Source organism: Thermobia domestica, chromosome 12 (assembly GCF_964235325.1).
Source record: "Thermobia domestica chromosome 12, izTheDome1.hap1.1, whole genome shotgun sequence".
In the NCBI taxonomy this organism is placed as follows: domain Eukaryota; kingdom Metazoa; phylum Arthropoda; class Insecta; order Zygentoma; family Lepismatidae; genus Thermobia; species Thermobia domestica.
Window position 1 is genome coordinate 59122708 of NC_137465.1, and position 13263 is coordinate 59135970.

General features: G+C 34.6%; 1 protein-coding gene across 2 annotated transcripts in view; it reads right to left on the minus strand.

Annotated features, from left to right (window-relative positions):
• LOC145666469 (alpha-galactosidase MYORG-like) overlaps positions 1–13263 on the minus strand; it is a 103252-nt gene that overhangs the window by 6941 nt on the left and 83048 nt on the right. The window contains exons 1-2 of one of the 2 annotated variants that reach the window (XM_081733711.1): positions 9663–9746; positions 5600–6999 (exon numbers count right to left, since the gene is read on the minus strand). In XM_081733711.1, the coding sequence (XP_081589837.1) occupies positions 5600–6868 (1269 nt within the window). In that variant the 5' untranslated portion in view covers positions 6869–6999; positions 9663–9746. Of the gene's footprint in view, positions 1–5599; positions 7000–9662; positions 9747–13263 lie in introns of those variants that run through there. The other variant, XM_081733710.1, reaches the window with a different exon arrangement.

Consider the following 13263-nt stretch of genomic DNA (forward strand, 5'->3'; position numbering starts at 1 on the left):
AATTCTATAATATTGCGTAGATCACTCTATGAATAAATTCACAGGAGGTAGTTTACTTTTGGGGTAAGTTTCTTTCAGATCATTTTCTCAAAAAATAACTCAGGCGATTTTATTCATATTTCATAAGTAAAAATTTCATTAATATTCTTTTAATGTTGCATAAATAACTTCTATAAGAATTTCCACAAGGGGTAGTTTACTCTTGAAGTGAATTGTTGGCAGTTTTGTCAAATACGACTTCTGCGATTTTATAATTTTATATATATAGAAGTATTTGATTAATAACCCTAACATATGACACAAATCATTTTCGTATGTAAAAATCTACAAGAGAGCTTTACTTTTGGAGATGTTTCCTTTGGGCGAAATTTTCTGAAAATGTTTTATAATATTATTCGTACTTTGCAAGAAAAAGTTTCATTAATAACTGTAGCATAACATTATTTAGTTTAAGAAAGTAACGGAAGTAAACAAGGAGTCAGAACCAATAAATAAACCAACATTTTGGAACAGCAATTTAAGGACAGTTAATCAAAAGACTAGAAAACTACGAAAATTGTACCAACACGCTACGAACCCAATCATAAGGGACATTGGATTAGAAAACTACAGACGAATGAAACAAAAATACCACAAAAAGATAAAGTATAAAGGAATCATGGGACAATTACGTTAAAGTACACCCAAACATCGACCCATAGGATGAGCCCCACAAAATAGTAAACAAGATTTCAAAACCAGCAACCTTACCAACTCTTCGAAGTAAACAAAAACATTTCTAAACCAACAACCGCATCAACTCTTTGAAGTAAATAACTAGATTTTAAAACCAATAAATAATCTTATCAACCTTTCGAAAACTGATGGCACCTTTAAAGAAGAATGGAAAGATAAACTTGAATTACTTATAGAGATATTTTTACTATCAGCACTGGTGCAAATCCCGAGGGAATGAGGGGGACATGTCCCCTTCAATCTCTGAACTGGATGGACTATCCCTCAATAATCCGATTCGAAATGTGTTTTTTGGGGGAAAATGTAATCGCCCAAAGAAAAGTGAGATGAAATTGATGTCCTCCCAGATAAGCCTCAAATCTGTCCGCCTCCCAATGTTGAAGACAACTCTGCTCCCTGACTCTCCACAGGATTGTTTTTCAACTTCACAAATATTTTGAGCATCGCTTAACAAAAAAAAAAAAAAAAAAAAAAAAAGCAAACTGTCTTACTTATCCCTCCAATGTTGAAAACAGATTTGCGCCGTTGACTATCAGATGTAGGAAAAGAAGTTACATTGCACAATAAAAGAGCAAAAAATTAATTAATAGAAAAGATTATAAAATAAAGGAGGTAACCAAGGAGGTAGAAATCGAGTAATAAATAAAATGACTAAAAAAATAAATCACTGGGACTGGACTGAATAAAATCGGAAATTCAATTACCCAAATGAACGCCTCACTTTACCAGAATATATAATGAATGACTTGTTCAACAAAGAGTTTACATACTTTGGAAAACTTCCAACTTTGTGATAAAAAGGGAAGAAGCAAAGATAAAAACATACAAAATCATACCAACTCATCTGCTTGCTGAACATAATAGGAAAAAATATTCGAACAAATAATAGTGACTAGATTAAACACATACAGAAACATAGACAATTGGAAGATATAATAGGGGTTTATGAAAGGATAGACCATTTGAGATGCAATACATATAAACCTAACGTAAACATATAGAATAAGAGAAAACAAAGACATCAAATGATGATATTTCTGGATATAAGTGCAGCATATAACTATATTTGGAGACCTGCGGTATTGGAAAGATAAAGGATTTTGGAGTAGACAGACAATTATAGAAATTAACACTGGACTACTAGAACAGAAAGTTAAATTACAAAACACTAGGATTGCACATAGAAAAGCAGATAACAAAAATACACAAGGATAAATTTATGGACCAATAACATGGGACATACTCGTAATAATCCAGTCCTGCTTTGGAATTTTAGATAAACTCGGTGGGCTATACACACGACATAGCAATAGTTACAGCTGTATTTTCTAGAAGGAATTTGGAAAGGAAAGGAAACAAGATGCCAAAGATAGTAAACCAGTAGTGCAGAAATAATGAACTCAAGCTATCCTCGAATAAGACAAGATTTATGAAAATGAGGCAAAGATTCCAAAGAAATCCGATCCTGAAAATAAATAACAAAAGAATAAAAAACAAAGCAATTTAAATAGGCTTAAGTACGAACATGAATTGCTGAAAAGTTAAATTTCAAAAAAGAAGCAAAATAGATGAGATTACAGGACGTAGAAGGAAAATAGCATAAACTTTTAATAATATCAAAACGATATTTTAGAATATCATACAACATACTGAGGTTTTACAACCAAACAATAATAATATCAACAATAACCTACGGAGTAGGAATATGGGCATATCGCATTTTTGCTAATATTAAAATGAAATAGAAATAACAAGTGCAAATACCTGTATATATGTGCTGATTAGTGCTCATAGAATTATCTCAACATTTCCGATAGAGACCCTTCAAATATTAACAATGGCAGAGTCAATCAAGTACTAGATCTTAAGACACACAATAAACTATTGGTTAAAGAAGAAGAAGTATACTAAAATTATTGAATTAATAAAAAAAATACCCAAAACAAAAGAAGAACTAGAAGTGATAGTAAGTGTAAATGTCAATAAGATTGAGAGAAAACACACAAACGATATAAATTAAAAGAATATTACTTAATCTTGAAATAAAAACAAAACAGTTCAAATCTCAATAAAAGATCATTGAATGCTTTTCGGGTATCTTTTTTGCTCTAGAGCCAATCTAAAAAGATTAAACATCACTGTAGATGACCTATGTGATGTTGGACAACAACAAATACTGAAACATGTATTATGGAATTGTGAGGAACTAGGTCAAAAAGAAGAAATTATTATAGTGGAAAACCAATTAAGAAATTAAAATATGCAAGAAATTCTAAGAAATTGTGAAAATTAAATGATTTAGAAGTTATTAGTAAACAATTGATCGAGGAACTCCGAAAGAAGAGAAAATTAATCATGAAATAAAGATGCCCGACCAGAAGAAGAGACAAATATCAAAAGAATTTTAAACAAACTTACCAATTCTGAAATCCAACTGAAATTACCTTAGTTTAGTTCTGGAATACCAAGAACTAGAATTTCTTCACTTTAATGTTTCGTCTTATGTGTACATGTGAATTGTGCAGTAAAATATAGTGAAAAGAACTAATAATCAAATAAAACTTAAATACGGAACAGAAACAAATTGTAAGCAAAATATGTAAACAAAACACTATATATTGTGAATTGTCCAAAGTATATGGAATATAAAATAAAGTAAATACATAAAATAAAACGGTAGTGAAGAAGTATGATATACAGGTGGTTCATTTACAATGATGGTTGTAAATATCTCAGAAAACGTAAAAGGCAGAGAAGCGAAATTTTGTACCAAGAAACTATAAGGAGGGGGACAACGTCCTAGGTATTTTGTAACATCACCAGATGAACAGTATTGCCAACCCAATATAAAGTTGTGTTTTTCTGTACTGCTTAAATCGTGTAATTGCAAGAACTTGTAATTATGTATCACTGTAATGCTGTAAGAGAGAAGGAAAACAACAATCATTTTAAATATTTTCCACAAATACGCCATTTTTAGCAGTGTTGCGAACTTTACCAATGTTTATCATATGTGCAGAACGGTTTCATATATCGAAGTGATGTAAACGGCAAAACGATCTGTTTGCCAATTGCAAACGATACAAGTTACTAGATGTTATACTTATCTAAGCATTTAAAAAAAATCCTTTAAAAAAATCAAATTTTCAAGCCCTTGTAACTTCGTTCCTATTCATTCGAAACAAATCGTACTATGACCGGGGTATCCAACGCTAAGATACTTTCGATTGCCTTATCCTGTCTATCTCCGCTGTGCTGCATGTGTGATAGAGGCTTGCATGGATATCTGTAATATTATAAAATATTTACTTTGCAACACTGAATAATAAATATGATATTTTAAGTTTTCATTTGAGATGTTGATTAGAAATACGTATAATCTATCGTAGCGTCATTTGAAAAAACACAACTTTATATTGGGTAGGCAACACTGTCCATCCGGTGATGTTACAAAATACTAGGACGTTGTCCCCCTCTATATAATTTTTTGGTACAAAATTTCGCTTCTCCATCTTTTCGGCTTTCTGAGATATTTACTACTACCATTGTAAATGGACCATCCTGTATATTAAAAGGTACCATACAAATAAAAACTCGCCTCGTCCCTCTAACTGGAGCTACAAAAGTCAAACAAACGACAGAAAAATTCTCTAAAAATTTCAACAAAAAATATAGAGAGATTGAAAAGGTAGAAGAGGCATACAACCTGTTTTTTTTAGTAAGACCACACTAAGTGGAAATAGAGACTCTAGAAAACAAAAAATGAACTACTTTACCCAGCGGACTTTCAATTTGAATACACTATAGAAGCCATTGTTTACTTTCAAAGTATTAACAGAAAAACTATACGAAAGTAAGAACCTATTACTCAAATCGCTGCTTCTTTATATATCCTGGACTGTTTACTAATTAAAGATTCCGGGATATTTTTACAGTATCCAAACTATTACATATTCTGTATGCTATTTGATAGAACAATAAATAATCTCAAATAAATAAATAAATCAACCTAACTATTTACAAATGTCATACTAACATACAAGAAGTTTTAAGGATATTATTACATCTTCTTTCAAACACATCGCAGAAAAAGTAATAAAACTAAGAGAAAGGAAACGACGTCATTTATTGTTTCAGAAGTTGGTACTATAGCTGCTACTACTGTATATCCAGAAATGGATACTGGAAATAAACATTTTGTATTACAAAGTATCAACATTCCGACATATTGGTCAATATATTTTTTGTTGTACATTGATATTTCAATATTTGGAAAATCGATTGATTTATACACATACTAAAATATTACATAATTCTAACTTTTGGCATGGTTAATACTGTAATATGGTGTACCTACCAGCGGAATTCATGACGTGAAGTGAATCATTGAGATTTAGGTCTCAAGAAAACTAACTGGATTATTTAAACCAGTTAATCGATTAAAACATGTATGAATAGTTGAGGTCGGAAGCACTAAGTGAACTGAGCTTTCAAACAAACTTCTGGGAGAGAGAAATGTGAAGAAAAATTAGGGAGAGCGTGTCATAGCGCTAGGATGGCCCTATCAGAATCAGTGCGCACCTATTACTAAAGATAAGAAATTCAATTTAAACCCCGTTATATGTTTAGATTACTATTTTTCTAATCCCCATATAAATTTCGCTAAAATTTACACGCTAAAATACGTATAAGGAAGAAGCCTACTCTACTTGACAAATATTGTCAACGTATAAAGATTATTTTAGTTTCTTAAATTTTTACTAAACATTACAACCCACTAAATATAGGATTGCTCAAGAAACAAAACAGCCTAAACTATCATTTTGTATTCAACTCTAACTAAAGACAAGTTTGTTGCACTTACCTCGTTATCATAGTCCCAAGGAACGTAGGAAAACTGAATGGAAGGCATAAAGGTGTTAGCTTGAAGCCATCGAATGAAAAGTTCTTTGCTTGGTTTTTCATCGTTGTATCCGTTTCCTCCAACCATATCAGGTAACACGAAAGGATATCCAACCATATTCATGTGCAAAAGCGATGTAACCAAAGATTTCAATCCATTATTGTAGTCCCAGTGTGAGTCTTTGTCAAACATTCGTACAAATATGGGTAATTTCTGATTTCTTCTGGCTACACGAACTTCTGTATAATTGCCATAAGAAGCAGCAGCTTCAACATACTTTGTAGTAAAGATATTAGGTCGAAGCTCTAGGTTTGCCTGTAAATAAGGAGCCATTGGTATATACTCTGTTTCTCCAGCATCGAACTTAAAGGAGTCGAATCCTCTGTCTTTTATTAATGAATCTAATCTGGATTTCCACCATAACACTGCTTCTGGATTAGTGAAATCTATAACAGCTCCATGACCATCCCACCATTCAACCCTTGCTGGGGTACCATTAAGATACCGAGCAACGAAACCGCTACCTACTGCAGCTGAGTATGAAAAACAACCTTCATTAATGAAAGGATGTACCCACAGTGTAACGCGGAATCCTAGCTCCTGAAGATCTCTAGAAAGATTCTTTGGGTTAGGAAATTTATTTCTGTCAAACACTGCATCTCCGTAACAGACTTCCCAACTATCATCAATTTCCAATTGGCTATTGTTGAATCCATTAGACAAGATTTCATCTGCAAAAGTACGAACAATATCTTCACTGATATTTTTCTTGTATCTAGCCCAAGTAGACCAAACGGGGTGACGTATCATCCGATAATCTGGAACTTCAGTTGGATGGCCCAAAATACTTTGGACCACTTGTAAGTGGACATCTTTTGCGTTATCACCTGTACAAGCCGTGTACTTTAGTTGTAACTTAGTGTTTTCTCCACGGTCCACGTATGGACTCCCAATTTGGCTGATAAAACACAAATAACTTCGGTTTTGACTAATGAAAAGAGGAATGTCTTCAGGAACATAAAACGCAGCTCCTCTAGAACTCAACCAGTAAGATTCAAGAACACCCTTAAATGTTGCTTGTGACACATACGGGGATTCCGGTAATTGTATTTTTTGAATAGGCCACAACTGATTAAGAACTGAAGGCCCACCGAACCACTGTGCATGCAATAAACTATTACAATGCTGGATTTCGTTATTGTCAGACTCAAAATTAAAGTCTAAACACATTGAAGTTTGCTTCTGGACAGACAGCTTCACATGATCACCCCAACGAAAGCAAATATTTCCGTCATCACAAATTTGGGGATATTCAACGTTGTTTGGAAGATAAGAATAACCATCAAGCAAAATTTCCTTGCCTGTAAGAAGAAAATAATTTATTGTTTATACGTGGTGAATATACAACCACCACAATGGTAAATATACAAGCTTTATATCACACCAAAGAAAACGATAGGATGTTCAACCTACTTTACTTTGCTTATTTTTTAATAACTTGAAAGAATTTAAATTATCTTAACGAAGTTTGAGTTTGAGATATCTTAGTGCACAAGAAATAATCGAAATCAGACTGAAGTTACGGTAAGTCTGTTATACCTCCTTATTGCTTACATAAGGCCACAAAGAAATATCCATAACCATCTGCGTGAAATACATAATACCTTTTCGAATCAATTGGGCATTGAGGAACTAGATATCTATTGAGTAGTCCGAGCAGAATGGAATAAGTTAAACCACTCACATCTGCAAGGTCGAACCGAGTCGTTTTTAAAATATCAGTCATTTCGGTGGGCATCGGCCTTCACAGTTGTCCACCTTGACGCTACTAAATTATTCCTTATGGAGATACCTGAGAGAATGAGTTTACGTTTTAAAAAACTACTATGAGTAGTCAAATTGAAAGAATGAATATTATGAGAAACCTTCCAAAATGTACATGGTCATTATCTCAGCCTAGATGGCGATAATGACCATTTTGAGAACGTCTAAGGTGGTGCTGGAAGAAACTGCAGTGGAGAGATGGTGAAGTATTCAGTGGAGAGAATCATTTCTCCCTCATACACAGTGATGGCCATATTCATATTCATAGACATAAAGGTACGCGCCTTTGGCGTGGGAGACCTGGTTTCGATTCCCGGCGGGAGCTCATGTGGTTCGGATTCCACGTTCATCAGTAGGTCCACGTCTCATATAGCCTCGCTGCTGAAAGGGACGCTAAATTAAAAATCAACATCAACCAACATCATACACATAAAGGTGAACCACAAAATCTAGTGTGATCTCGCATTCATCATACAGGAGACTTATACCTGGCACTATTGTAAAGGAAACGATTACACATTCCGTTCCGTTTCTGATTTCATTCAGGGGAGCATAAGTAGTGCGTTGCAATCGTACCTGGTCTGGACAATTTGTAGAACTCCATCTTACAGCGGGATAATGTTCGTCGCCATGTCCTCATGGCAAGTTTAAGTGCTCTACCGGTATACACCATTTCCTGGCCTGCTAGGCTTGAGTTCGTATACTATTCGGAATTTTCGGGATCATACCGGAATTGACATCTATCTGTTGACATTTTAAGTAAATTTCGGGGCTCCTAAATATCCTGGTTTTCGTTTAGTTTTTTTCAATATTTAAAAAAAAAAATTCTCTTACTTTATGGATATAGCAGCTCAAAGCACAAAAAGGTTGAACATAAACTGACAAATAAATGGGTACAAATTTTAATGATATTTTGTGAGAAGGGAATCGATGTTTCAGCATTTTCGTCTATGGCAGAATTCGTCCTTGCTCTGCCCAGAATCAACGTCACTGTGGAGCGTATGGTTTCAAATTACGGATTATGGACAAATGAAAGGAAGAAACTGGACATTGACACTGTTGGAGCACGTGCGACAGTAAATATCTATTTTACCGATTTGTCACCCATACATTTTCGAAAGAAAATACCTGAATTCAAGAAATTACTTCAATTACTGCATGATTCAAGCAAGTATTGATACATACACACACAGAGCGATGGAAATGACGCGGCAGTAGGAGCATCTCATTAATGTGATTTTTATTTACTTATATATGAAGTGTTTTGGTTAATTCTTTGTTCTGGTCTCTATATTTACCACATTAGTGCAAGGAAGTGAATGTAACTATGCCTCTTTATTTCACATATTTTAAAGATAAAACCGTGGTGTCCCGGATTTTCAGTTTTGAAATATAGCATCCTTATGCTAGACCTTCGAATCTAATCCGTATCTAGTACGTGTGGACATGGTGGGAAAACACCTGACGGGCGGTTGGGCATCGGTAACGGTAACTATTGTCCATCTACTGTCCTGTGTGAATCCTTATTTAGTTATTAAATGTAAAGCTTCTCCTCCATTCAGCTTTTGGACTTGCTATGGCCTGTTCCGAATAGGAATGAACGAATGAATGAAAATTTTTAGTTTTACGTCTGACGATTATTCACCAAAGCAATGGAAGACGGTGATGATGATAACAAATGAAATGATGGAATGAAGGGAATGACAGGAAATACAGAACCCCGAGAAAACCCAAGCACATGGTGCTTGTCCGTCACAAAACCCACTTGGTGCGAGCTGGGATCAAATCACGATACAGCTCCGTGGAAAGAATGAATAATGAATAATGAAAAAGGGGGATTAATGGGGACGTCAGCAACAAGGCTATGTGTCCCCGTCACGATTAACAACGTTGCTCAGGACTTCAAGAGTAAAAGAATTACAGGCTAAAACGAATACAGTTCAAATGAACGAAAGTGCTGCTAAATGAAAAGGAAAAGAACTAAAGCAAAAGATCGTGGAAAGAATACTAATACAGGCGACTTGAGATCATTTTTTGAGGGGGGTACTAACTTGAGTTCGCCTTACATTCATACATACAGTAGATACCATTAGAACAACTGAAAGTTTAAGAGGGAATGAAATTTCTTGTAGGGGGCTGAGATTTCCTACCACCCCGTAGCACCAGAAGTGAGCGTGTTCTGAACTGGAGACATCCTTACCTTTTTATTATTGCTGTTAAGATACCTATGCTCTGTGAGATTTGTTTTTCTCCTTGCACCAACATGTTCGTATGGTTAAAGTATAATGTTGCCAAGTAGTGTAATCCGTTTGGGACCAAATTGTTATTTTTCTGATTTCTTTCACTTTGAGAACTTAATTAAGTTAATATTGAGTATTACGAAAATATAACATTTTGATTTTTCCTGCGCACCAGATGAAACTTACGCCCTGTCCTATAAATAAGACGCTGGTCCTTTCTGATATACTAGAGAGGATATATTCCTAACTAATTGTTTTCGTTTTTTTTTAAGTGAATCAGTTCAACTTTGTATTGCTAAGTGCCTCAAGGCATTAGTAGAAGACTAGACTGCATTGAGTGACCACGGCCGATCTATCGAAGCACGAAATCTTCCTGACATATATATTTACGAAAATTATACAAACTACGATATATAACTAAACAGAACGTACAAATACCGCATTTAGAACACCCAACAGTTACGTTTGAAGTATTGATAATTGCTATTTGTAATTCCGATCAGTACCTGTGCTAGTTTGTTTCTCGTGTTTGACTTTGAGTCAAGGTTTATATTTCTTTGCCTTCATGGTATTTCACGAAATGCTTTGAAACACAATCTGACATTACACTTTTCGCAGTACGATAATGGTTTTGAAGTGCACCCATAGCATCTTTACGTATTCCCTTTCATCATGAAGTAACCCCTTCCAGCGAGGAGTACAACATTGAATACATTTGAAGAGATGACCACCAAGTTTGATATATTTGACAGAAATTTTGCGCCTAAATGTCAGAAAACCAATTTTAGACTGAGTTGGTTTCGTAAATATAATCATGAGTTTACGATCATCATGTTAATAATTCGTGTAAATATCACCCAATACCTCTTCTTGCCTCTTATATTAATTTTAACTTTTTGAACTAGAAAATCGAGGGGGTTGACACCTCCCATATGGTTATTGTAGAGTGTTATAATGTAAGGCTTCTCAATTCTAATATGTTCCTGATGTCGGCTCCACTCTTCGTCCGCGAAACAGTATTTATGCTGTCAAAACTTGAACCAATTACAACACGTCTACTGTCATTCCATTTGGTAATGAGAAATAGTCGAATCCTAGTCCCCATCCTAGTCGAATCAGTATTCATATGAACTCCGTGCCTGTTTTCTCAACTCTTTTGAATCTGTCAATAGATACAGAGACACACGATTCCTTTGCAGAGTACTGGTTACTCTGAGTCTCAATTCACGAAGATGTATTAGCAGATTTCTATTTGTGAAGAAATTCTTAAAATATATATATAGCACATGACTTCTTGGGCCATCTTCGGAATCTAGTATATTGAGAACCACTCTGGATCTTTAAAAAAAAAAAAACATTTTCTCTATCATTATGTATATTGTTGCTAGCACTCCCCTTTATCTCCATATTCTTCCATAATACAGATCAAATTTTTATAACAAGTTTTATAATCACACAACTGAAAATAATGATAGTTCTTTATCTCTACACAATAAAGAAATGTTTTCTTCACTCTAGCTATATTGCACTGTGTCACTGTTGAAAATACCATATAATATCTCTGTAGGTAATTTGTTTAATTTCTGCTTCAGTTCGCTCAAGTGTCTGTCAGTTTGTAAACCGATTTGAGGAAGCTTTGTGTATGCGTCCATTTTTCTTCAAACTGGAACATTATTATAAACAATTTTCTTTTTCTACCACTTATTTCTCTAATGTAGCTATACTAAAGCTCAGATATAAATTATGTTCAATCGAGAAAAGCAAAAATTGATGTTTTTAAGTGTTTAACAATGAATGATAAGCATGAGGACACGGAAAAATCAATAGCGTCGGTCTATCTATACTTTCGTTTTTATTACTTGGTATTATATTGCTTTAGACCAGCGTCTTTTTATATGACACAAATGTTTCATCATCTATAGCACTGAAAATTATAACAAGACAAAACTAACTTTTCTATATTGTGATTGCCGTATACCTATTGCTGTCTAATACATATAAACCAAATGCATTGTTTGTGTTTGGTCCCAAACCATACCCAAATAAGGTAACTTACACACATAAGTTTAAGCGCCCGTCTTTTACAGACGGAAAGGAGAAAACGTATCAAAAAATTACAGTACATTAGAACAGCTCTCCAATTGCTCCCTGAAATTAGCAGAACTTGACAACCTTATTCCTCTATGATATAAAAAATAGAAATTCAAGTGTCCTAAAAATAGGACGCTGGCTCCAAATGGGGTAAGCATCTTAGAATCGAGACAGCTCATAACAGTTGAAATGTACAAGTGTTGACCAAGTTCCGTAACAAGAATGCCAAATCAAATCAATGATCTTCTACGTGCCTATATCTCTTGTGAAAACAGTCACACATACATAAGTTCACGCTTTGAATAACTGTCTGGCCTCCGAAAAGAGGAAGTTATATATATTAGGCAATGATCTGTGCTTTCATGTAATCTCGTCAGAACTCTGGTAGCTACTTCCTCAGTTCTTATCGTTTCATGCCTTACTGAATCTAGTGAATATGTGACCGCTTATGATTCGTTGAGTCAATCGCGAACTATATGACATTGCTTTCTCACCTTATGTTGGCATATCGCAGTACATGTATCTGTAAATATCTTACTTAGTTTAACACGAAATTTGATGTTCACCAGTTTTAGGGCATTATCTTACCTCCCGGTCAGGTTGCCTTAACAGCAATGGAATTTCTTTACCGCATAATACATTCACCTTGAAAGCTCCACTTAACGATCTATACATTAGCTAATTCCTCTACTTAGCCACAAGGTAGTCGTTAGAAATAGAACCTTGTGGCACTCAAAATTTGATTTAGTTTTAGGGGCCGCGGTGGCTCAGTTTGGACTCGCGTGTTAGCTGCCCAAGAGGTAACACGTCTTTCGCTGGTCGTCCGTCCAGTGTCGTATCGTGCGAGAGGCATTGAATGCGCCCAGTGTACTTTGTGTTTGCTTGGAATTTACGCTGACTTGATTCTAATATATTTCAGTTTAGTGGTAACTAGTGAGTTTATTTAGAATTATAAAATGTCTATCAAACGTGTCAATACATTAAAATTAGGATTTCATGCGATTCCTAACCGTCCGTCCACAATAAAAATCCATGAGTTTATTCAAAATACGTTTAAGTTAAAGGAAGAACAAATACTAAGTATTGAGTTGGATATTTATCGTAAATGTGTGTATATTAAGTTATTGTCTGACTTGTTGTGTGACAAATTGTTAAGAGATCATGGTGATAGTGTTAAATTTCAAGATGATAGTGGAACATACCCAGTAACTTTAGAATTAGCTGATCGTGTGACAAATTGTTAAGAGATCATGGTGATAGTGTTAAATTTCAAGATGATAGTGGAACATACCCAGTAACTTTAGAATTAGCTGATCGACCTTTAACCTATGTGCGAATACATGCCATTCCGACGGAATATAGTGATAATGATGTCACGCGTGCCTTGTCTATCTATGGGGAGTGTAAAAGTATAAAAGACGAAATTTATGACGATACTCATATTTATAAAGTTAGATCTGGACGAAAGAT